Consider the following 26,779-nt stretch of genomic DNA (forward strand, 5'->3'; position numbering starts at 1 on the left):
AAGTAGTGTATGCACTACTTTATAAAATGCACAGGAAACAGATGGCATGGTACTATTGTACCATGCGATCCAGTGCAGGCAAGTGCACTGGGTCTGCAAACTGTGTTTCGGGTGTTGTTAAGTTAACCCTGACACCCACTGCAGATCAAAAGTGCAATGTGTTTTGAATGCGGTGCAGGAAACCCGCATGGAATGCAGGTTTTCTGAATAGCATTCTGCTGTGAACTTACCCTGAATCAGTTTTTTTTATTAAAAACCTTGGATGTTTGTTTGGCACTCTCATTGGATTGTATGCTTATGAAAAAGCAGTCAGTTTTATATTCTCCGTGTAGTCTGTGTCTCCAGTCAGGATGGCTAGGGCTAGTTAATGTTGGGTGAACAGTTTGAGCCAAGCAAAAGTTGGGCTCAAACATCCCCTGTTCACCCATTCGGCGAACACCAGAATTTGCAGGTCGCTCGGCGGGATGTTCGCCTGCTGGGCGCCCCACAATGCTTTGTGCACCGTACAGCGCATTCTAGGGCCCTGATTGGCCGACGCAATGTAACTGACCTCTGGTCAGGTGCAAGGCTTTGCCCAATCAGGGCACAGAGCACTGTCAGAGCCATGATTAGACAAAGTCATGATAACTTTGCCAAATCATGGCTCAGTGTTCATAGTCCCACCCCACACTATAAAAGGTTCATTCCCACAAGAAGCTTTTACAGTGTGTTGTTGGAGATAGATAGAGCAGGGATCAGTTTGCTACTACCGAGTTAGGGTGTTTTTGTGACTCCAAGTGTAGTGTGAGTATAGTGTGTCAGTATACAGTAGTGTCCGTATAGTGTTTCAGTATAGTGTTTACATTTCTGTCAGTGGAAGTCCTCCACTACCACCAAAGTGCATCCAATCATACATTTCCCAGTTTCTATTAAACTTGGTAATAACCCCCCCCCCCCATCATGTCTGGCAGGCCAACAAGGAGAAGCAGACGTTCCTATGCCACTATGAGGGGGCAAGCAGCGTCTGTGTCCACAAGCAAAGAAGGTCCGTTCTCAGGAAGGGCAGGTTTGTCTCTGTTTAGTGATGTTGCTTGTGCTATGCAGCCACAGCATGCAGAGGAGAAGGTGGACTGGCTTATTAAACCATCCTCATCCTTTATGACCCAAGCTGACACTAGTGCACAGTCCACCGCAGCTGCAGGAGCGGCTTATTCTGCCTCCTTGTCCACAGCCACTCCTGCATTAGCCCCAGTGTCATGCATGGAGGATTCAACTGAATTATTTGAATATAGTGTCAGCCATTTGATTATTGAGGATGCACAGGCATTAGTTGATTTTGATGTTGATTTTGAGGAAGAGCAAGGGAGGAACATGAGCCTACAAAGAGGGGAGAACACTGATAAACAACAACTTGGCAGTCATGTTCCCCCAGTTGCACAGTATTGCCAAGTTGGCTCCAGTAATGATGAAGATGGAGGGGATGATGAGGTCACTGATGCAACTTGGGTGCCAGATAGAGCAAAGGAGGAAAGTGAGGAGGAGAAACAATCCCAATGAGGCAGGACGTCCTCCAGAGGCAGTCATGGAAGAGTAGAGAACAGCCACCCTATTCAATCACATTGTGGAGCTATTCTCTCCCGGCCCACTTCTCACAGATCAGCTGTGTGGGCCTTTTGTGGCACATGTGCATCCGATCGTACTGTTGCAATTTACAATCTCTGGTGCAAGTAGATCAAGCGTGGCAAAAGCACAAGTCAAATGGGTACCACATGCTTCACAAGGCATTTATCCTCCAAGCTCTCAGCCCATTGGCAAGAGCACCTGAAAGCCACACACGGGACACAATTATTCTCCTCCTCACTCTTCACCTTTCATGTTTATCTCCGCTATAGCTCAGGATGACCTCTCAGTGGCCTCCAATGACATGGATGATGGTATTGCAAAGGGCGTCACAGCTCCTTCCAACACGTCTGCCAGCAGCACACCACCAGCTGTAGAGTAGAGCAGGCAAATTTCTCTGCCCCAGCTGCCGTATCTAAAAAAAAAGTACACTCCCTGACACCCACATGCCCAGCTTCGAAATTTCAGCTTATCCAAATTGCTGGCTTTACAACTCCTGCCTTTCCATTAAGTAGATTCTGCCCGTTTAGTGAACTTGCAGATTGTGCTGTACCACAATGGCAAGTTCCCAGTCCCTATTTTTTTTCACATACGGCCATTATAGCTCTGTACTATCATATAGAAGGCAATGTTTTGGCATCAGTGGGCAAGGCAGTGAACCTTGCTGCTGACATGTGATCCAAGCATGGTCAGGGATGATATATTTAGTTCACAGAACACTGGGTAACTCTGCTTGTAACTAGCAAGGATGCAGGACAAGGCTCGGGTCTGGAGCTTGTTTTGCCGCCACGTCTCCATACAGCTAGTGGTGATGATGCAAGAATTGTCAGCTCCACCCCCTCCTTCTCCTCCATGCATCCCTCTGCTGAACTGTACCTCCAGAGTACCCCATAAGCATTCAAGGGGCTATTCAACAAGTCAGGCTAAAAGATGCCATGCAGTGCTTCAGCTGGTCTGTCTAAGGAACAGGAGCCACACTGGAACAGAGATACTTTCAACTCTGCAGGGACCGGCCCAGAGGTGGTTCATGCAAGGGCAGCTTCAGGAATGATAGTGTGCGATGATGGCACTAACCTTCTGTCCGCCCTTCGACAGGGAAAGTTGACACATGTACCATGCCTGGCACATGTCCTCAATTTGGTGGTGCAGCGTTTCCTAAACAGATAACCAGGGTTGCAAGAACTTCTAAGACAGGCCAGAAGAGTCTGAAGCCATTTCAGGCTGTCATACACAGCCATTGTTCGCTTGGCTGAAATTCAGCAGGAATTCCACCTGCCTGTAATCCACCTGATTTGTGACATGCCCACCAGGTCGAACTCAACTTCGGCAAAGCTACAGCAGCTGCACATGCAGCAGAGGGCCATCAACAAGCACCTGTGTGAGTACAAAGGCAGGCTCAGGCACAAGGACAGTCCCAGGGCAGCTCTGATTCGTTTTTTCCCCCACACCAATGCTTATGATAAAGGATGCATGTACTGTACTGTCACTATTTGAAGAGGTGACAAAGATGGTGAGCCATTACAATGCATGCATCAGTGACACAATCCCTCTTGTGTTCCTGCTAGAGCATACTCTGCATGGCATTATGGACAGGGCACTCGAGGCAGAGCAGCGGGAGGGAGAGAAGGACTTCCTTTCCTCTCAAGAACCACTTTATGCAGATACCATTCTGCCAACACCACAGAACACACAATAGAAGAGGGAAAAGGAGGATTCTGGCAGTTTTGGAGACAGAGGCAGAAGAAGATATGTGTCTTCTTAATAGATGGTTTTCAGTCCCCAGAAACCTTGGGAGTAGGATGTGGCTGGGAAGAGGCAGTTCCAGATACTGTAATCCTCAGTGACCCAGACGACTATGCTTCTCATGCCTCCACAAACTTGCGGTGCATGGCCTCCCTTATCCTTCAAAGCCTGCAAAAGGACTAGAGAATTTGTGGCATTAAGGAGAAGGATTATTATTGGTTGGCAACCCTCCTTGACCACCATTACAAGGGAAAAGTCTTGGAAGTAATCTTGCCCTTGCAGAGGGAGCACAGGATGAAATATCTTGAGAAAACCTTAAAGAGGAGTTTATGTAGCACCTTTCCAAACTCTGGTAGGTTACAGTCTCATGGAAAAGCTAGTTTTGAAGCTTCTGATGATCATAGGAGGAGCAGTGGAAAAGGGGGCCACCTTAGTGAAGAATTTCAACATTTTTTCTGTCCTCGGCACCCAGGGCGGTGAGCTTTAAGATCCCATCAGCAGTGTCTGCATCATATTGTGGAACATTATCTACAGGTGCTTTGGGGAGCTTTCCAGTAAACTATCCACTGGGTTTCTGGGTCATGAAAATAGAATACTGGCCAGAAATTGCCCAGTATTCAATTGAGCTGCTGGGCTACTCTCCATCCAGCGTGCTTTCCAAACAGGCATTCAGTGCTGCTGGAGGTTTTGTGACAGATAAAAGAGCGCGTCTGTCTACAGACTCCATTGACCGGCTAACATTTGTCAAAATTAATCATTCCTGGATTAGCAGCAGTTATCAAGACCCCGACGCTGATGTCGCTGATTAAGTGTTATTGGGATCTCAAATCCTCTGCAAGACTGTCTAGGCTGCCTAGTTTTGTGGTTGTTGATTTTATCTTGAAGTAATTTTTTGGTATAGGCTTCATGGGCACAATTAACACCCAAGCTTCAATTTTTCCACACCTGTTCGACAGGTGTATCAAATAAAAATTTTTCATAGCAAGGCCAATTCTTGCTTTTATAAAGAGTATCTCTATTAGGAATGGGCCGTACGACCCCCTGTTCGGTTCACACCAGAACCTTCGAACGTCGTGAAAGTTCGTAATCGATTAACGAACCCCATTGAAGTCTATGGGACCCGAACTAGAAAAATCAAAAGTGCCCATTTTGAAGGCTTATATGCAAATAATTGGGCATACAATGGTTATGGGGGTCCAGGTACTGCCTGGGGGACATGTATCAATGAACAAAAAAGTTTGTAAAAAAAAATGTCATTTTTAAATAAGCAGTAATTTACTGATGCTAAAAGGAAAAGCATAAAAATGAGAAATAAAAACCAAAATTAAAAATTCCTTTCAATATAGTGCCTGTGGGGTCCCCTTACTCCATCTGTAAAGTGGCACATCTGTACTGTGTATAAAGCCAAAAAAATTACATTTTACCTTCAAGCTTTCTTTATTTTATAAACAATGGCTCTCTCTAGTGCTGGTCTATGACCATCTTTACTGCCCTTCAAATCTAGCAATATGGATGTTGATTCCTGGCACCCTTTTATAACATAACCTTTATATAACATTATCCTGTAATCTATAAACTCTAGTTAGAAGTGATAATCTGTCTAGACCATTAGTGATCTACTTGGTGGATATAAAGGGCCTCAAACATTTTCTGCTTTATTAAAGCTTAAATTAAATCTAATTTAAAAAATGAAATATTCACACTAAAATTATTAAACTAACATCATTGCACATGCATTATAATCAGATGTACCTGAACAAATACAATATATTATCAATAAACGAAATCAAGAAATCAAGAAACAAAATCCTTGCTGTCTCCTGTGGGCTTGGTCTAGTTATGTTATTAAAGTAAAAATATTTGATTATTGTCTAGTGGACAATGTTATGAGGCAATAACATTGCGAGGGGCAATGATGTAACCTGAAAATACTTAAAGAGAAGCAAATTAAAAAAAAATATAACGAACATGTCAATACTTACCTATTCTGTTGCCGAGTGCCCCCATAGCAAGCCACTTCAAACCTTCAGCCCTATTAACCAAACTAAAGTGTTATTAAACCCAAAAGCAAACATTTATTATATTGCAGTCACAGGGCCAGCGGCCGCGATTGCCGCCGGGCACCCGCGATCACTCCCTGTGGAGAGAGAACAGCGGTCTGCTGTTGTACACACAGCAGACTGTTGTTCTCTCAGAAATCAGCACAGAGCTGCTGTGAACCTCCTATTTAGGATCACAGGTCTCTGTGCTGATTCCACAAGCCCATCACCCTCATAGTTAGAAAACACCCCCTAGGCATACATTTAACCCTTTGAACGCCCCTGAGTTAAACCCTTTCCTCCCAGTGTCATTATTATAGTAACAGTGCATATTTTTTACTGTAGTAATGTCACTGGTCTCCCCAAAAATGTCAAAAATGTCAGTTAGGGGTCCGATCTGTCCTCTGCAATGTCGAAGCCCCGCTAAAAATTGCTGATCGCCGCCATTACTAGTAAAAATAAATAAATGAATAAAAAATACATAAATCTTTCCTCTAGTTGTAGACGCGATAACTTTTGCGCAAACTAATCAAAATACGCCTATTGAGAATTCTTTTAACAAAAATATGTAGAAGAATAAAAATTGGCCTAAAATTATGAAAAAATTAAATTTTCAATTTTTTTTATTGGGAAAAATAGCAAAATGTAAACATTTTTTTTTTCAGAATTGTCGCTCTTATTTTGTTTATGCTGCAAAAAATATAAATGGCACAGGTGATCAAATACCACCAAAAGAAAGCTCTATTTGTGGGGGAAAAAAAGGACATCAATTTTATTTGGGTACAGTGTTGCCCGACTGTGCAATTGTCCCTTAAATTAACGCAGTGCCGAATCGCAAAAAACGGTCTGGTCATTAAGGGGGTAAAACTGTCCGGTCCTTAAGTGATTAATGAGATGTACATAGATATTTGATGAGATGATGGCTTATTGCTTCTTTGCCTTTGGCCCTTTTATTTTTTTACTCTGTTAATTTATAGAAAGCAAACAATGTTCAGATTGTGAGATAACTGGCAGGATAGGACACACCTCTATGTACAGTATGTAAGTTAAATGTCTCTTGTGTATGTTGAGTTTTCTATGAAAGTCACAGCCCATTTTAAAGTGTATGTAATGTCAAAAAAATTTACAGGATTTTACCTATTCCCCACTCTATCGAAAATGAAAAAAAAAAAAAAACAAACATATTAAAAATAGCAGACTCTCCCAGTTATCACTGAATTAGAAGGAGCTTATCAGGTTTACTGCAGTATCTACAGAACAGAATTAGGTAAGCATCTGTAACTAAATTTGGTAAACTCTGTCTGATATCTACAGTTGACCTACAGAGGGTTATTTTCCTAAAGTGTTGGTACACCCAAAACTTAAAATTCAGGTTCTGGTATATGCTGGAGAGTCAACCTAATAATTAATATATCTTGTGAGGTTCATGGGTTTACAAACCTGCTGCCCAAAATGAAGGTGTTCCACTCTTCCTGTTTAATTTCTATGTATCCTTCCTCATAGAGAATACAGTAAAAGGAGATGTATGCAGAGGTGGTCGGTAGTAACCAACATCTCTAGGGGACAGAAACAGAGTTTGTAACTATCACGACTAGGAGATTTAAGACCAATTAAGGCTGAGGTTGACTCAACTCATCATGCTTCACCCACAACTAAAATATTACCCTGCTTGAAGAAAAACTGGACCGCAGAAACACTAACTGCACTGTTGCAATTTTATGTAGGACATTTTTGGAAAAAAATCATGTTGTAATGTCTGGATATACTCGCGTGTACTGTAATTAACTTCCTAGCTATCCTAGGCAAATTTCAACACACGGTACCCTCTATGCATAAAGTTCATATTTATAATCATATTTCATTTTATGACTGTTATCTTTTGCCAACAGATGCTCATCGAACTTTGCCTGATAAAGGTGGTATACCTGGTAAAAGGGAGATAGTGGACGACTTGTTTAAGGCTGGAAAAGACATATATGGTAAGTCCATCTATCTATAATTTTCCTTCTCTTTCTTTAGACATCTTTCCTGGGAGAGGCCACCATTGTTAAGGTAGAAATAAAGGGAACACTTAGGGTCACCAGAACTAGTGTCCTCATTGGAATGTTTCCCATCTGATACTTTTCTGGGGAAAGTGAAATTTCTTTCACTTTGATGATAACGTTAAACATGAAAAATAGAGAGAATGAATCTAAGAACAATATATAGATAAAGGTGCAGACTTTCCCCTGACTTTTCTGATCTGCATACTTGTTCTGGGTCAGTGGTTTTAAAAGTGCAGAAGCCAGAGAGTTCACATAATATTCAGGAAACTAGCATTTTCAGAAACAGGTGAGAAACGACAATCTCTATATTGCTCTTCTTCTCCCCACTCAACTGTTTTGGCTAGATCAAATGATCATCCAGTGTCTAAGAGGCAATTGCAGATAGCAAGGCTCATCATAGGGTAGCAACCCCTCCTCCCCCACCCCAATAAGCACACACCAAAAATTGCATCTGCAAAATGCTTCTCCTCATCATCCATATATAGAAACTGTGGCATTTCATATCTTTACCGGAACAATATGAGGAATTAAAGAAAAGCACCCTGACTGAGATTAAACTGTAATTTACTTTACAGAGAATTGCTGTTACAGGGATCTAGTGGATCATCACTGCTGCATCCTCACAACATCATCATCTCCCTACATAAATTCTAGCAGTGTCCACTTTTAGAGAATTTATTTTAGCAAGCTTCAAATTTGTCAGGCCCACACACAGCAGTTGCGCTTTGCAATATGACTTTGCATTATGTTGTTATATTAGTGAAAGAAGTTCCTATTTCCTAAGCACTGAATGGTTTAAAAGAAATATATCAATTTTAAAGAATAAAAGTTTCATTTTTCTGATTTCTACAGGAACACTGCTACATTCATTGGATGAGGCTACCATTCAAACTGTCCTTGAATTCCTGGCATATCTACGCCTCAAAGGTAATTTTATACTGAACTGCAGGAAAATGCAGGTTGTGTTTCTAAAGCCATAATAGTTTATTGGCTGCTGCCTACTAAGATTTTATAAAACCATGCACATCGTGGTATATTAGGCTAAAGCGGTATCTGCCATAGGGAGAACACTGTTTAAAGAGTATCCCAAAGAAAAAAATGATTTTTAAATACTGGAATACATGCACATTTCCCAAGGTTTTGTCCCTGAAGTGTAAGTTTGCCTTTTCAAAAAAAATGAAAAGGTGAATTACCACGCTACAGCCTCAACAACTCCTTTAACACCCCTGGTATAGTGGTCCAGGAATTTTAAATACCCACTCTTCTTTCCCTTCCTTCTGTAGGGCTTCTGGGATGTATCAGAACAATTTGGACTGGTCAAAGCGGTCATGTGCTGATGGGTGAATCGCTCTGGTTTATCCCGGTAGCTCTACAGAATAAAGGGAAAGAAGATCAGGGATTTCTAATTCCCGGACTGCTACTCAAGCTGCTTGGGCATTGACAGCCCATCACTCACAAAGGTAATTGCAGCAGGGACCGGAGGGTGGCGGAAATGTAGGGTGTCAGTTCACTGTTTCATTTTTTATAAAAAAAAAAAGAACTAACCCTTAACCATTTGCCGACCACCCGCCGCAGATATACTGTGGCAGGCTGGCTCAGCTGCGCGAATCACCGTACCTGTACAACGGTCGTGTGTGGGGCTAGAAGGGAGTGTGCGCACCCCCGCCATCCCCGCAATGCTCTGATTTGGTTTAGAACCGATCAGTCATCAGGTCCAGGCCAATCAATGATTTTTGGCCTGGACCTGTTGATCGGTTCTGGCCAATTGCAGAATGTCCTGTGCACAGAAGCACATATTTAACCCTCTGATTACCCGCTAATTAACCCTTTCACTCCCTGTCACAGTGCACACTATATACAGTACAGATACAATAGGTTTAGGATCCCTGCCATACATCCCCCAATAAAAGATATAACCCCCTGATCGCCCCCATTAACCCTTTAACTCTTTGTCACAGTGTACACTATATACAGTATACAGACAATTTACCGATCACTGTATTAGTGTCACTACAGTTGGTGTGAGAGACAGTTAGTGGTAGCTAGAGGGAGTCCCAGATAGGTTTAGGGTACCCGCCATATATCTCCTAATAAAGATTTAACCTGATCACCCCCAGTTAACCCCTTCATTGTCCTGTCACAGTGTCACTATTATAGTGTACAGATCTTTTTTCTGATCACTGTATTAGTGTCACAGGTGACATCAGTTAGTTAGAGTCATTTCAGGACAGCATCAGAGTGCCCGCCACATACTTAGTAATCAATTTTAACCCTTTGATTGCCAGTGACACACACATTAAACACCTCCATTACTAGTATAGTGTCTGAACGGATCAATATCTTTGAACTGATCAGAACTATGCTAGCGTCCCTAATAGTTTAGTATTCCCAAAACACAGTATTAGCAGGATCAGCCCCAACACCTGCCAGTACCTGTGTTTAGCCCCTCCACCCTCCCCTAAGAAGTGCAAAATCAGCAGATTACGGTCACTTCCAATACACAGCACACTAAACCGCAGCTTTAGCAGAGTAGTCAGACCTGATCTCTTCTAGCACTAGTAGTTACATTTTTTGAGAGGTGCAAACAGGCTTTGACAACCAGTTGCTTTTTACCTGTGAGTCACACTAGGCGCCTATAAAGGTACACTAGTGAAGAGGCCTACACGATGCTGGGCATGACAGATGAGAAGGATGGGGAAGCCTCACTGTCAGAATCAGGCTCAGTATTCAAACCTGTAGAGAGCAGCGGCACCCTGACAGATAGCTCTGACCACAGAGTAGTGGTCCCTGCTAAGGTCAGGCATACCCGACACCGTTCTTCTGTTGCAGACGTGCAACAACCACAGGGTTCTCGTATGCAGCAGAGTGTCGGTACTAGTGCCGCTCAAACTTCTGGTGAACTGGCAAGCACCAGCGGCCTAGTACATCCTGGTCATAGTCAAACCAGCATTCCAATAACACTTGGTGATGACGCGGGTCCCATATGTGCAGTTCAAGTTGGTGCAGTGGCTAGCACAAGTAGTGTCCCGCAGACACCAATAATTCGAAGACAGGCCCGTAGATCCCATAGTGTCCTTCCTGAGGCACTTGCAAACCCTGATTGGAAGCCCAGCACTTCTGCAGCACCCATACTTACCCCATTCACTGGCCAACCCGTAATTCATGTGGAAACAGCCAATTTTACCTCCTTTGATTTCTATGAGCGTTTTTTCACGGAGGACTTTTACAGATCTATTGTGGACCAAAGCTATTTATATGCCGATCAGGTCATCATCGAAAATCCAAATTTGACCCTTGCCAGAGAATTTGCATGGAAACGTATCACGATTTCTGAATTTAAAACATTTCTGGGCCTATCCCTCCTCATGGGCATTACAAAAAAAAATTGAGTTGCGGTCATATTGGTCCACTGACCTAATTCACCATATGCCCATGTTCTCTGCTGCCATGGCCAGGACTAGATACGAGCAAATCTTTCAGTTCATGCACTTCAGTGACAATAAACTCTGTTGTCCTCGGGGTGACCCTGGATATGACTGGCTCCACAAAATGCGGGGTGACCCTGGATATGACGGGCTCCACAAAATGCGGCACCTCGTAAACCACTGCAACCAGAAGTTTGCAGCTTTGTATATGCTCCAACAAGCTGTCTGCCTTGATGAGTCCTTGATTCAATTTTCTGTCCGCCATGCTTTCAAACAGTTTCTCCCCAGCAAGCGTCCCCTTGCGACTGGTGAGTATCCTTGCGACTGGTGAGTATCTTTGCGACTGGTGAGGATCCTTGCGACTGGTGAGGATCCTTGCGACTGGTGAGTATCTAGTGACTGGTTAGTATATTAGCGACTGGTGGGTACCCCAGGTTTAGTACCAGGGAAGTTAGAGGTAGTGTAGGTAAGGAAGTGCAGGCCGTTAATATTATCCCCATAGAGTAGTGGGTAATAATGTCCGACAGGATTGCGGATGCCACTCAGTGCACTTCTTGCGGCATGTATGAGTTTCTTGATGAACAAATCGAGGGTGAATACTGCTGTGCAAGATGTGAGCGACTTGTTGCTCTGGAAGCCCACATCGTGGATCTAGAGAACACAGTGACAAGACTGCGTGGCATCTACAACCTGGAAAGGAGCTTGGACATTACCCATCAGGCGCTGGCAGGGGCCAGCATAGAGGAGGGAGGAATAGAGGAGACGCAAGCAGCAGAGGCACGCAGCTGGGTGACTGTTAGGAATGTTAGGGGGAGGAGTGTCAGGGAGGCCAGTCCTGAGTTGATAGACCCTAACATGTTTGCCGAGTTGCAGGTTGAGGGGGATATCAACTCAGGGGTGGCAGAGCTGGAGCATGCACCCTCCCCCAGCTGCCAGGGGAGGGACGGCTCCAGGAAGAAGGGGGGCCGTAACTCAGGAAAGGTTAGAAAGGTTGTGGTAGTGGGAGACTCAATTATCAAGAGGACAGAGAGGGCAATCTGTAAAAAAGATCTCGTGAACCGAACAGTTTGTTGTTTACCGGGCGCCCGAGTTCGGCACATCGCAGATCTGGCAGACAGATTGATGTGGGGGGCTGGGGATGACCCAGCGGTCATGGTGCATGTGGGCACTAATGACAAAGTTAAAGGTAGGTGGAGGATCCTTAAGAACGATTTCAGGGACTTAGGTAATAGATTGAGGAAAAGGACCTCCAAGGTGGTTTTCTCTGAAATACTGCCTGTACCTCGAGCCACACAGGAGAGGCAGAAGGAGATTAGGGAACTTAACAAGTGGCTGAGGAATTGGTGTAGGAAGGAGGGGTTTGGGTTCCTGGAGAACTGGGCTGACTTCTCAGTCGGCTACCGGCTCTTTAGTAAGGATGGGCTGCACCTTAATGGGGACGGTACAGCTCTTTTGGGGAGAAAGATGGCCACCAAGTTGGAGGGGCTTTTAAACTAGGAGACGGGGGGGAGGGCTCAGAAGTAAAATCAGTCAGGAGGGAGCAGAGGACTGAAGGCAGTTGTAGGGTCAGCAGCGACAGTAGGTCGACAACGTCAATTGGCAGGTCTGTGCGGGAAAACCGCAGACCAAACAGAAATAAACATAACCGCCAATCAGGTTTAACTTCCGTAAAACTAAGAGGGGTATATGCTAATGCCAGGAGCCTAGCTAATAAAATGGAAGAATTGGAAATGTTAGTACATGAGGAGGACATAGACCTTGTGGGAATAACAGAAACTTGGTTCGACCCCTCACATGACTGGCTGGCCAATATCCAAGGGTATTCGGTGTACCGGAAGGACAGGGTAGGAAAAAGAGGGGGAGGGGTATGTCTCTATGTCAAGAACATTATAAAGGTGCTAGAAAGGAGTGACATTACGGATGGGATGAGTATGGATTTAGAATCTGTGTGGGTTGAACTCGATAGGGAAGAAGATAAGGGAAAAGTAGTTGTGGGGGTTTGCTATAGGCCACCTAACCAAGGGGAGGAGGTAGAGCAGGAATTTTTAGCACTAATGGGTAAAGTGGCAAAACTGGGATCAGTCATCGTATTGGGGGACTTCAATTATCCCGACATTGACTGGGAAGAGGGGACTGCACACTCACATAAGGCCCGTCTATTCACGGAAACCTTACAGGACAACTACATGTCACAATTGGTGGAATCCCCTACCAGAGAAAACGCAATCCTGGATCTATTGATCACTAATGACCCAGACATAATCTCGGAGGTAGGAGTCCAGGACAACCTGGGCTCTAGCGATCACAGGATGATCACATTTAGTATAAATAACAATATAAAAAGGCAAGTGGGGAACATAAGAACCCTAAACTTCAGACGGGCAAACTTTCCAAAATTGTACTCATTGATGGAAAGGGTAAACTGGGACCAAACCCTGGGATTCCTGACCACAGAGGAAAAATGGGAATGCTTTAGGAACATATTAAGCAAAGGCATCTTGCAGTGCATTCCTATGGGGAATAAATTTAGAAGAGACAGAGCAAAACCTGGCTGGCTAAACCGTAGCGTTAAAAAACTTATTAGGGGAAAAAAATTGGCCTTCAAGAAATATAAATCAGAGGGCACAGTATCGGCCTTCCAGCAATACAAGGAGGCAAATAAGAAGTGTAAACACGAAATCAAGATGGCTAAAATCAACTTTGAGAGACAAATAGCGGAGGATAGTAAAAAAAACCCAAAGAAATTCTTTAAATATATCAACAGCAAAAAAACTAGGGCAGAGCATATTGCACACATAATTAACGATGATGGGAGGATGGTTACAGAGGACACTGAAAAAGCAACCGTGCTGAATGCTTTTTTCTCGTCAGTCTTTACGCAGGAAAAGGAGGGGTACACTGACCACGACTGTTTGGTTAGTAGTAATACACAGGACTTGCCTCTATGGCTAACATAGGGTGAAATCAGGGAAAGACTGGATAAACTCAACACAAACAAATCACCAGGCCCGGATGGCGTACATCCGAGAGTGCTCAAGGAACTCAGTATGGTTATATCTAGACCACTGTTCCTGATCTTTGCTGACAGTATTAGGACAGGAGATGTACCAGGGGATTGGAGGAAGGCTAACGTGATTCCGATATTCAAAAAGGGCCAGAGGCATATCCTGGGAAATTATAGGCCTGTCAGCTTGACATCAATAATTTGTAAACTTTTGGAGGGGATGATAAGGGACTATATCGTAGAATATGCTAAAGACAACAACATCATCAGTAGTAACCAGCACGGGTTTACAAATGGGCGTTCTTGTCAAACCAATCTCTTAGCATTCTACGAGGAGGTGAGCTGTGAGCTAGATAGGGGCAGACCAGTGGATGTGGTGTACTTGGATTTCGCTAAGGCGTTTTATACAGTTCCCCACAAGCGCTTAATTTATAAAATAAGGTCTGCAGGTATCGACAGCAGGGTTTGCTCTTGGATACGGAACTGGCTAAAAGGCCGTGTCCAAAGGGTGGTAATAAACAGCGCATACTCAGACTGGTCTGAGGTGGTAAGCGGGGTCCCCCAAGGCTCAGTCTAGGGACCAACCTTGTTCAATTTATTCATAAACAGCATTGATGACGGGATCAGTAGTTCGTTATCAGTTTTTGCAGATGACACAAAATTGGCCAGGGCAATAACTACACAGCATGAAGCAGATATCCTACAGAATGACCTGGACAAAATTACGGAGTGGGCAACGACATGGCAAATGAGGTTTAACGTGGAGAAGTGTAAGGTTTTGCACTTGGGGACTAAAAACATAAAAACACAATACACATTAGGAGGGGAACCCTTGGGGGAATCAAAAATGGAGAAAGATCTGGGAGTCTTGGTTGATGATAGATTAGGCAACAGCATGCAATGTCAAGCGGCAGCTTCCAAAGCCAACAGAATATTAGCATGCATAAAGAAAGGGATGTATTCCAGAGATAAGACTATAATCCTTCCACTTTATAAAACTCTGGTCCGACCGCATCTGGAGTATTCTGTCCAGTTCTGGTCGCCAGTCCTCAGGAGGGATGTGTTGGAGCTGGAGAAAGTCCAGAGAAGGGCAACTAAACTGATTAGGGGGTTGGAGGACCTTAACTATGAAGAGCGGCTGCAATCGCTCGATTTATTCTCCCTGGAGAAGAGACGTCTGAGAGGGGACATGATAGCAATTTATAAATATCTTAATGGGGATCTCAGCTTAGAAAAAAAGCTGTTCATTCGAAGGAATTGCATGAGGACTCGAGGACATACAATGCGATTAGAGGAGAAGCGTTTTAACCTCAGGCAACGTGGGGGGTTCTTTACTGTTAGGGCTACAAGATTGTGGAATTGTCTACCACAAGAGGTGGTTTCTGCAGGTAGTATGGTGACTTTCAAAAGACTCTTAGACTTGCATCTCAAGGATCAGGAGATTAAAGGTTAGATGATTACAGTCACACACACCTACACAGGTTGAACTGGATGGACTATTGTCTTTATTCAACCTCACCTACTATGTAACTATGTATGTAACTAAGATATGGGGTCAAGATGTATAAGCTCTGTGACAGGACAACAGGCTTCCAGGTTTTCGAGGGAAAATAAAGCAATGTGGAGCCCCCCAACTGCCCAGACTACATGGAGAGCAGTGGCAAGATTGTTTGGGACTTGGTGTCACCCTTATTCAGAAAGGGGTACCATTTATACGTGGACGATTTCTATACAAGCGTGCCACTTTTTAGACACCTTTTGATTTTGGAATTGGCGCACGTGGCACCTTTGCGACCTAATCCTGGCTCTTTCCCCAATGGCTTGTAGATTCCCGACTTGAAGTCTGATAAATTGCTCGCAGTGAAGTGGAGGGACACACTGAATGATTTCGTTCTGTCCTCCATTCACGCAAATACAACAGTCCAAAATGCAATTGTGACTGGTGTTGTTTAGAAGCCCCTCTGTGTCCACGAATACAAGCTTAACATGGGAAGGGTGGACTTCAATGATCAGATGATGACGCCTTACTTAGTTGCTGGTACAAATAGGTGTCTGTATACACTATTTTAATTGGCTCTGATGAATGCTTATGTGCTATACAAAGCGTCAGGAATAAATTAATCCTTTCTAAAATTCCAGGAAGAGATCATCACAGCCCTTCTGTATCCAGGAGGTGCTGTGGCCCAAATTCATTATCCAGATGCAGTGAGTCGGCTGCAAGAGAGGCATTTTCCAGATGTCCTTCCTACTACCCCTACCCAGAGAGCACCCCAAAGAAGATGTCGTGTCTGTAGGAAATGTGGATTTAGGAGTTTTTGTCCCTCCTGTCCTGGCCAACCTGGTCTCTGCATCGGGGACTGTTTCCGTCGCTACCACACACTAGTAGAGTATTAGTATAGGGTACAGCACAGCGCAGTCTAGGGCACACTTTTTCACACAGGGTCTCGAAAGATGGTGGTTATCACATTTTGAGAGACCCTAGCCTGGAACAGTTACAAAAATAAAAAAATAATAATAATTTGTTTTAAAAATAAAGAAAGAAAAGGATTTTTTTTTTCTTTTTTCAATTTTAAAAACTTTGTGACAAAAAGCGAGATCTGCAAAATACTCAAAATGCCTCTCAGCAAATAGCTTAGGGTGTCTATATTCCTAAAAGGGGTCATTTTGGGGGGTGTTTTGTGCAGTCTTGGCATTTCATGGCCTCCAAAACTGTGAAATCAACAATTTACGCCCTTAGAAAGCCTGAAGGCAGTGATTGGTTTTCGGGGTCCTGTATGCGGCTAGACTGCCAGTATTTTTTTATTTATATTGCAAAAAATGAAAACTGCAGAGGTGATCAAATTCCACCAAAAGAAAGCTCTATTTATGGGAAAAAAGGACGTAAATTTAGTTTGGGTACAGCATTGTATGACTGCGCAATTGTCAGTTAAAGTCATGCAGATCCAAATTGCAAAAAAATGGCCTGGTCATTAAGGGGGTAAATCCTTCTGGTCCAGAAGTGGTTAAACACTCTGCAAGTACTCTACTATTGATGTACCAGGAATATAGTATATAGGACGTGGTGTTAGCAATGACTACTTCAATTCTTACGGATTGCAAAGAAAACAGACCCATCCTTATCTCCTCCCACTCATAAAAGCAACCTCACAAGATTTCTGACAAAACCAACAGACATTTATTGCTTTTATCGATCAGCTATAAAAATAAATTTTCAATGGTATATACAGTAGACCAAAAAACGGTAAACTAGAGACGTTCACTGTTAGGGTTTAAATACACTCTAAGTGTGGAATGTGCTAAAAGTACCGGTTGTATCAGGCAGGAAAGTAGAACACAGTTGAAGAAGATCGTAATAAACATGTAGATTCTACCTTGAAGGGATGCAAAAATTCACTTCTCAAAAAAATTAAAGGAACACTTTGAAAACACATCAGAGCTCAATGGGGATATCTATACTGATATGGACTAGGTATTGTGTTAGGAATGAAAGGATGCCCTAACGTTTAATGAAAATTAAAAAAAAAGTTTTAACCTACAAAGGACTTAATTCAATGACACCCCAAAAGTCAAAGTGAAAAATGATGCAGCAGGCTAGTCCATTTTGCTGAAATTTCATTGTAGCAACTCAAAATGGTAGTTTGTATGGCCCCCACGTGCTTGTATGCATGCCTGACAACATCGGGGCATGCTCATAATGAGACAACGGATGGTGTCCTGGGGTATTTCCTCACCGATCTGGACCAGGGCATCACTGAGTTTCTGAACGGACAGAGGTGTCACCTGGTGGCTTCAGATGGACCAAAACATAAAGTCCCAGAGGTGTTCTATTGGATTTAGGCAAGGCGAGCATGGGGGCCATTCAATGGTATCAATTCCTTCATACACCAGGAACTGGCTGCATACTCTAACCACATGAGGCCAGGCATTGTCATGCACCAGGAGGAACCCAGGACCCACTGCACCAGTGTAGGGTCTGGCAATAGGTCCAAGGATTTAATTCCAATACCTAAAGACAGTCAGGGTGCTATTGTCTAGCCTGTAGAGGTCTGTGCATCCCTACATGGATATGCCTCCCCAGACCATCACTGACCCACCACCAAACCAGTCATGCTGAACAATGGTACAGGCAGCATAAAGTTCCCCATGGCTTCTTCAGACTCTTTCACTTCTGTTACGTGCTCAGGGTGAACCTGCTCTCATCTGTGAAAAGCACAGGGCACAAATGGCGGACCTGCAATTCTGGTATTCAATGGCCAATGCCAATTGAGCTCCACGGTGCTGGGCAGTGAGCAAAGGGCCCACTAGAGGATGTCGGGCCCTCAAGGCAACATCCTGAAGTCTATTTCTGATTGTTTGGTCAGAGATTTTCATAACAGTGGCCTGCTGCAAGTAATTTTTTAGGGCTCTGGCAATGCTCATCCTGTTCCTCCGTGCACAAAGGAGCAGATATCAGTCCTGCTGATAGGTTAAGGACCTTCTGCAGTCCTGTCCATCTCTCCTAGATTAACTGCCTGTCTCCTGGAATCTCCTCCATGCTCTTGAGACTGTGCTGGGAGACACATTGGTATTGATGTGCCATCCTGGAGAAGTTGAACTGCCTGTGCAACCTCTATAGGGTCCAGGTATCGCCTCATGCTACCAGTAGGGACACTAACCCTTGCCAAATGCAAAACTGGTGAAAACAGTTAGACAAGATGAGTACGGAAAAAGATTTCAGTGGCCTCCACTTGTAAAACCTACTAGTGCCCCTGTTGTTAATTTCAATAACACCAAAGCAGTTGAAACTGATTATCAACCCCCTCTGCTACTTAACTGAGCAGATCAATATTCCAGGAGTTTAATTGACTTGATGCTTTACTCTGATTAAAAAGTGTTCCTTTAATGTTTTTGAGCAGTTGTATAGAATAAATGTATTCACTTATCAAGGAGCTTTGTAGCAAGAATTCTAGAACTATTACAGTTTATGAAGTAAAGATATAACCAATAAATACACTGTTCACATACACACAGTATATAATCTGAATTGAAACTTTTAAGTGTTTTAAATAAAATACAAAAACATGATACATCCGATTCCTTTGGTAGCAACTTTTGGCAAGGATGCTTTGTTGAGTATGATTTTCCTGCCTCTCTCACTGGTGGACTGCAAATCTAGTGAATGGGAAAGAAAATTACAAGCAACCAGCACCATAGAAATGGTTCCCATAAAGGACTTGGTCGTATCATATTCCTAAAATTTGTGTAAAATATATACAGAATACTCAACTTCACTGAATGCACTTCTATTAAAATCATTGCAAATCCTTACATATACCGAATTAAGTGATTAGCCTCAGGTAATGCATAAAACTGATAAAACTGAAATGATATTGATAAAGGGTGTGGGCGCTACTTCTATATGTTGATCTATGAGATATAATACGTTAGTGTGTGATGTTATATCTGTTCTAGATAAATATTAAGGTGCTAATGGTGGGACATACAATAAATATATATATATAAAACACACTTATGCATACACAGCATACAATAATATAACCGTAAAGTGCTCTCGTGCTGTGTGCCACAATGGTATGATAAATAAATAAACAAATGTGATATCAAACCTATGGAATAGTGAATTACTCCTATGATTAATAACAATTCAAAATAAATAAAGTGCTGCAGTGTATCTGTGAAAAATTGGTGATAAATAAATTAAATAAATAAATAAATAGATAAGTTCTCCAGATCAAATGTATATCCAAAGTCCCAATATTATGTGCTGAAATGTGCAATCAGCCACGTAACTCTTAGAATGTGCTATAGTGCCAAACAATCCAAAATGAATCCAAAAATAATAAGTGCTATCAGTTCGTGGTCCTTTTGGTGCTTGTGGTATTCCCAAGTATATAGAAGCCTAAAGGAAGGTAGGTGAGACGATGGTTCTATGCTCTTACTTGGCTGTGCTCAGTCTAAATCTGCGCTGAATCTGATATTCAAAAAATGTATAAAAACAAAAATCAGCTATCTAGAGAAAAATCTACTATGGTTCATACGGCTGGGATTGTAATCTCATTAACCTTGAATATGCATTTTAAAACATATAAGGAAGGAAATAAACAATATTAAATAATAATCAAATAAACAGCAAGATATATTTACCACACTTAAGATGGCTGCTAGCTTAAAATGGTCATTACCAGAGTCCTTAAGATGGCTGCCTTCCCAAAATGGTGACTGGTTAGGGAGGAGTTTCATTTGGCGTCCTTCAAAGTTTCAGATAAATGATGGAGCAAGATGGAGTATGTATAGATGAGTATATAGATGGATGTGAGTAGCGTGTGTGTTGTAGGTGTAATAAATGTTGTCAGTAATGTGTCTCTCACATCTGGGTTTTCCTTTTTATATTGAGTTGAACAAAAGGACAGTAAAATTTACCATAAGCCAAACCCAGAAGGATGAACTTTATCCCCATTGGTTGGGATATTTTATCCATTAACTGGTGAGGTCATTGTCAACGCCTCCATTAATTATCCAGTATTTTGGATATTAAAATTAAATGATAATTTCTTTACATTTAATAATAATTACAAAAGCAACATAAAAACCTGTCCATACTCTCATGATACACATATGTCCATCTAATATCTCCATCATGTATCTTGGCAGGGATTGGATCTGGTAAAGCCATTTAAATAAGAATATATTTATTAATACAATATATATATTTTGGAAATTACTGATTTACCCCGAGACTGCATTTAGTATTAGTCCCCAAAGAGGGCAGTATTGTATTACTCTTTAAATTCAGTATATAGAATAATAATACTATTATTATACTGATAACCTTTCCTGACCTATGGTTAGTGAAAATCCATTAATTACTTGAATTCTGTCAAACACTTCAGGCTTAGTGTCTGGGATATAGTATTTATGATGACCATAAAAACTTAATCACAAACGTTTCTAAAATGAGGTAATTTAAGTAGAATTAGTACTTAGCTTCGTCTAAGTAAGATTATTATGTGTAAAAATATAAAAGGAAAATGTGTTAAATAAAACATTCCTACATATGTATATGCTTTACATAATATAATGACATAATTATTGCTAATATTTTCTCACACACGATATAATGTATCTTTAAAACGTATATAGTTAAAATGAACCTAATAGAATACACTGAACTATTGTTCATTGTAAAATACAGACAATCAAGACATCACCCCCCTTAACATCTGGTGCCATCCTGGCTAGGCTTTTATCAGGTGAAATGTCAGAAAGTCCTATATTTACGATTTTAAATAAATACAAAGATATCTGTTGAAAATTTCAAGACTCTCTGTAAAGGCATTTTGTAAAAGAACATGAACTTTCCATGAACTCATACAAGATCGTTTCTGTACTGTTCAGAATCTCTATATAGAACTGAATATACATAGCTTTTTATAATACCCTTTTTCTTTTATTTATTCTCCCCAATAATCCTGACAGCTTGATATCACATTTGTTTTTTTATTTATCATATCATTGTGGCACACAGCACGAGGGCACTTTACGGTTATATTATTGTATGCTGTGTATGCAAGTGTGTTTTATATATATTTATTGTATGTCACACCATTAGCACCTTAATATTTATCTAAAAAAGATATAACATCACACACTAACGTAGCGCCCACACCCTTTATAAATATCATTTCAGTTTCATACTTCACACCTGGGTGGGTAGTATTTAAGAGAGGCTGCAAACTTCAAGTTCTTTTTAGTATTTTCTTTTTAGCATTTTCCTATTTGCGCGGGATTACCACATCATTATTTATTGCACAGAGATAAAACAAACCCTCCTGCATATGTTGTACCCGTTTATCTGCAGCCATCTGCTGTTCAAAGTGCAGTTTACATAGCATTCTTATTTCACAAAGCAAGGGGCAGTGATCTGACATCAGACACTGCACAGCATAGAGCAAGGAGCTGAGTGTAATTGGAGACGTCAGTAGAAGGAATGGACCCCCCTTACACTGTCTTATAAGGAAACATGCCCATCTGAGGCTGTCAATCACAAGCTGTGTCCTTTCCTGCCCCCTAAATCCCTTGGAGTCTGCATAACCTGTCAAAAATGACTCATGCAGATACTGTAGCAGAGGAGGAATACAGCAGACAGAAATCACACTGAGTGCTTTGGATTGAGTTAAGTAGTAAGTACACACTATAGCGGGATATGCTTTGTTCATTTTAATTTTCATTTTGTGTTCTACATTTATGTATATATACAGTACAATGCCATATACCACAATTAACCCAAGATTAGCTCAATAGTTTTTTTTTTTGGTTTTGAATTTGTTGGGAAGTTGACTGTATAGCACATGTTATACATATATATTTGGTCATATAAGAAGATATTCTGATCTGTGTGGTTTCCATAATATGTATAGTTTAGGAATGGGTGGCTGGGATAAGCAATAAGAAGAAAATGGTAGCGCTTAAATGTTTAAGGCCATTCTATAACTATGAATTCACCTATGTGTAGCCTTTTGGCCTATGACAGCGTTTCCTCAGATGGTTCAGTGAATAGAAACATCTGAGTGTAGCATATATTTATTTTATCCTACAACAGAAAATCATATACATTTTATGTCCTAGCTGCTTTTCTCTCTCTGCCTCACAAACACATTCACAATTAATAATAAGGAGTATGTTGTTTGCAGAATATCTAATAAACTTTCCTTGTTTCAGAAACGGGCGCACTGGATCATATGGCTCTGCTCGTCTCGGAAGAATCAACACAAACTTAGTGTCCCTGAACATCCAAGGAGCTTAGCCTGTGCATAGAAAATTATTATATTCCTCTGTCCTTCATTTTACAGTCCAATATTTGAAACAATGTCAAAATAAACTAAAATTAAAGCTGGTTCATAAGCTTTTAAAAATGTCCATTGTTTAGCTTTTTCTTAGTGGCAAATTAAACTATATCTGTCACATTTGAAGAATAATCTGTGTTTTAGCACAGCTTAAACAATGTTGAAGTAACCTTTAACTGTCAGATGTATGCTATAGCAATATACAATCAATAGATTTATATTCTTCTGTTTAAAGTACATATTTCATTAGAGATATATAGAAGCTACCACTGCCACCTTCCCTCTGAAAATTTTAAGAATGAAACTTAGCAGTGGCAGCTTATACAGTATATCACAAAATTGAGTACACCCCTCACATTTATGTAAATATTTTATTATATCTTTTCATGTGACAATATTGAAGAAATGACACTTTGCTACAATGTAAAGTAGTGAGTGTACAGCTTGTATAACAGTGTCAATTTGCTGTCCCCTCAAAATAACTCAACATACAGCCATTAATGTCTAAACCCTTGGCAACAAAAGCGAGTACACCCCTAAGTGAAAATGTCCAAATAGGGTCCAATTAGCCATTTTCCCTCCCCTCTCAGGTGTGAATGGGGAGCAGGTGTGTTAAATTTGGTATTATCGCTCTCGCATACTGGTCACTGGAAGTTCAACATGGCACCTCATGGCAAAGAACTCTGAGGATTTAAAAAAAAAGAATTGTTGCTCTACATAAAGATGGCCTAGGCCAGGAGTTCCCAAGCTGTGGGTCGGGACCCACTGGTGGGTCGCGAGCTGCGTTTGAGTGGGTCACGCTGAGCCGGAAATCACTGAGAGCGTGCCCACTTAAATTGTGCTGTGCAAGCCAGCGCAAATTGCAGAGAGCCAGAGCAGTCAAATGGCGATGGATTCAGGACCTCGCCCATACAGTTTATGGAGGCTGGTCTGCATTTCCCACAAGGAGGATACTTCCATCAGTGAGTATGTATGTGGGCTGTCATGTAGGATATGTTCATGGGGTGCAGAGCCAGCTCCTCAGTCCTGCTGGTGGCAGCGGTGGTGGCTAGACTGGCGGCTATAGCAGGCAGAGATGGCAGCCTCTGTGTCATAGGAGGACCAGGTGGCCCGGTGGTGTCAGGAGTTCATGGCAACTTCTGTGACCCCAGTAGAGATTCTGAAGGAAAAGAGTCAGGACACCAAGGTTAGCATAGAGCTCCTCATCATGGAGACGCTGGGTGAGGTGTGCTGGGCCCTGGAGAGGGCAAACAGGGGTTTCACCTTCACTGTGCACCGCTGGGAGAGAAGGAGGGTGAGTGCCATATAGCCTGCTGATCACTGTCCTGGGTGGTTGATTTCTGTCCTCTGCCTGCCTTATACTATCTATGAGGCTGCGGATTACTTACAACTCCGCTTATATGCCACACATGCCACAGGTTTCTGACCCCTCACTTAGAACATCTGGCAAGTGTATTCAATAATAAATTGAAAAGAAGTAAATTGATATTTTTAATTTAACATCCCCCTCCCTTTAAAATATGCATTATTATTATTTGCATTTATATAGCGCCAACTAATTCTGTAGAGCTTTACAATATTCAATTACAAGCAAGTGGGTCCCAAAAAATAATTGTATTCAGAAGTGGGTCTCGGCCCAAAAAAGTTTGGGAAGCCCTGACCTAGGCTATAGGAAGATTGCCAAGACCCTGAAACTGAGCTGCAGCATGGTGGCCAATACCATACAGTGGTTTAACAGGACAGGTTCCACTCTGAACAGGCCTCACCATGATCAACCAAAGAAGTTGAGTGCGCATGCTCAGTGTCATATCCAGAGGTTGTCTTTGGGAAAAAGACGTATGAGTGCTGCTAGCATGGCTGCAAAGGTTGAAGGGGTGGGTGGTCAGCCTGTCAGGGCTCAGACCATACGCCACACACTTCATTAAATTGGTCTGCATGGCTGTCATCCCAGAAGGAAGCCTCTTCTAAAGCTGATGCATAAGGAAGCCCGCAAACATTTTGCTAAAGACAAGTAGACTAAGGACATGAATTACTTGAACCATGTCCTGTGGTCTGATGAGACCAAGATACAGTAAATGTATTTAGTCCAGATGGTGTCAAGCGTGTGTGGTGTTAACTAGGTGAGGACTAGGTGTACTCCTCACCTAGTTGCCGCCACACACGCTTGACATCATCTGAACTAAATACGTTTATCTTGGTCTCATCAGACCACAGGATATGGTTCAAGTAATCTATGTCCTTAGTCTGCTTATCTTCAGAAAACTTTTTGTGGGCTTCCTTATGCATCAGCTTTAGAAAAGGCTTCCTTCTGGGACGACAGCCATGCAGACCAATTTTATGGATTGGCGTATTGTCTGAGCACTGACAAGCTGATCACCCACCCCTTCTACCTTCGCAGCAATGCTGGCAGCACTGTAGGAAAGTGTGTCTTGCCTACAATCAAGCATGGTGGTGGGAGTGTCATTGTCTGGGGCTGCATGAGTGCTGCCTGGTTCAATGAGGGAACCATGAATGGCAACATGTACTGTAACATACTGAAGCAATGCATGATCCCTTCCCTTCAGGGACTGGGCTGCAGGGCAGTAGTCCAACATGATAACGACCCCAAACACACTTCCAAGATGACCACTGCCTTGCTAAAGAAGCTGAGGGTAAAGGTGATGGACTGGCCAAGCATGTCTCCAGACCTAAACCCTTTTGAGCATCTGTGGAGCATCCTCAAACAGAAGATGGAGGAGCGCAAGGTCTCCAACATCCACCATCTCCATGATTTTGTCATGGAGGAGTGGAAGAGTACTCCAGTGGCAACCTGTGACGCTCTGGTGAACTTAATGTCCAAGAGGGTTAAGGCAGTGCTGGAAAATAATGGTGGTCACACAAAACATTGACATTGACATTTTGGACCCAATTTGGATATTTTGACTTATGGGTGTACTTACTTTTGTTGCCAGCGGTTTAGACATTAATTGCTGTGTGTTGAGTTATTTTGAGGGGACAACAAATTTACATTGTTATAGAAGCTGTATACTCAATCACTAATGTAGCATAGTGTAATTTCTTCAGTGTTGTCACATGAAAAGATAGAATAAAATATTTACAAAAATGTGAGGGGTGTACTCACTTTTGTGAGATACTGTATGTTTTTTTTTAACAAAACCAAAGCATTTTCTCTAAACATGTTTTACATGTAAAGTTGTTATATAACATAACTCCATTGTAAGTGCAGAAAAACAGCATTGCCTGAAAATCACTTAAGGCCCATGTACTTCTTTGCAGTGTGTTATAACTTGTGTTAGATTGTGTTATGTCACATGTTAACATGCATTTCATGAAGGCAATGAAATGAATGTGCTGCCAATGCACAATAAAGTGCCACAAATCAGATGTGACCCATTTTTTGTAAAGCAATGCACCACAGTGCACTAATGTTTGTTTGCTAAATGCCAGACTACAGCTTCGGAACCACATACATTATGCATTGCAGTATGACCCCATTCACTTGAATGGGTGACAGTCGGTAAGGAGACTGGTAAGGCCAGTGCTCAGATTTTTTTACTTTTTTTTGTGTATGCATCTCATTGTAGTGTCACAAGGAGAAAGGCGCTCTTCTAAAGTAAGTGCACTCACTTTGAGCTATTCTGCTTTGTCACATAGAAAACAAAGACGTATCTGAGATACTTTTATTTAGAAAAAGCTCTTAACTACAGTTTGGTATAAATATATGCACGGCTGCACAAATGACTTAAAAATTGCACAGAGAGAAACATTACAGGATATTGCATTTTTCTCTAATCTTTCATAATTCTTTCTAATTAAAACCAAGTCTGCACCAAATTAAATTAAAGCTAAATTAAAGCTTTATCTGTCACAAAATAAAGTGAACTATAATATGTTAGGACAATCTATAAAGTTAAGATGAATACAGTAAGGCATGGAGAAATCTCTATAATGCTAACAAATGCACTGAGACTCAGGGAGGTTATATGGATAAAAGGACTCAGGGAATCAAGTGGTTAAATCTGAAGTTTAGATATGGCAATTTTTCTTTTTTTTTTAGGATTACATTGGTCTACCTTGGACC

At 41.9% G+C, this 26,779-nt stretch overlaps 1 protein-coding gene across 1 annotated transcript in view; it reads left to right on the top strand.

Moving 5' to 3' along the window:
* Window positions 1-22,769, top strand: part of LOC309568689 (galanin peptides-like) — a 39,601-nt gene extending 16,832 nt beyond the window's left edge. The window contains exons 4-6 of the mRNA XM_082274429.1: window positions 7,271-7,360; window positions 8,279-8,353; window positions 22,574-22,769. Coding sequence (XP_082130555.1) covers window positions 7,271-7,360; window positions 8,279-8,353; window positions 22,574-22,632 — 224 coding nt within the window. The 3' untranslated portion in view covers window positions 22,633-22,769. The remainder of the gene's footprint in view (window positions 1-7,270; window positions 7,361-8,278; window positions 8,354-22,573) is intronic.
* Window positions 22,770-26,779: the final 4,010 nt, after the last annotated feature.

Source organism: Pelophylax lessonae (assembly GCF_965119305.1).
Source record: "Pelophylax lessonae genome assembly, chromosome: 12".
Taxonomy (NCBI): Eukaryota; Metazoa; Chordata; class Amphibia; order Anura; family Ranidae; genus Pelophylax; species Pelophylax lessonae.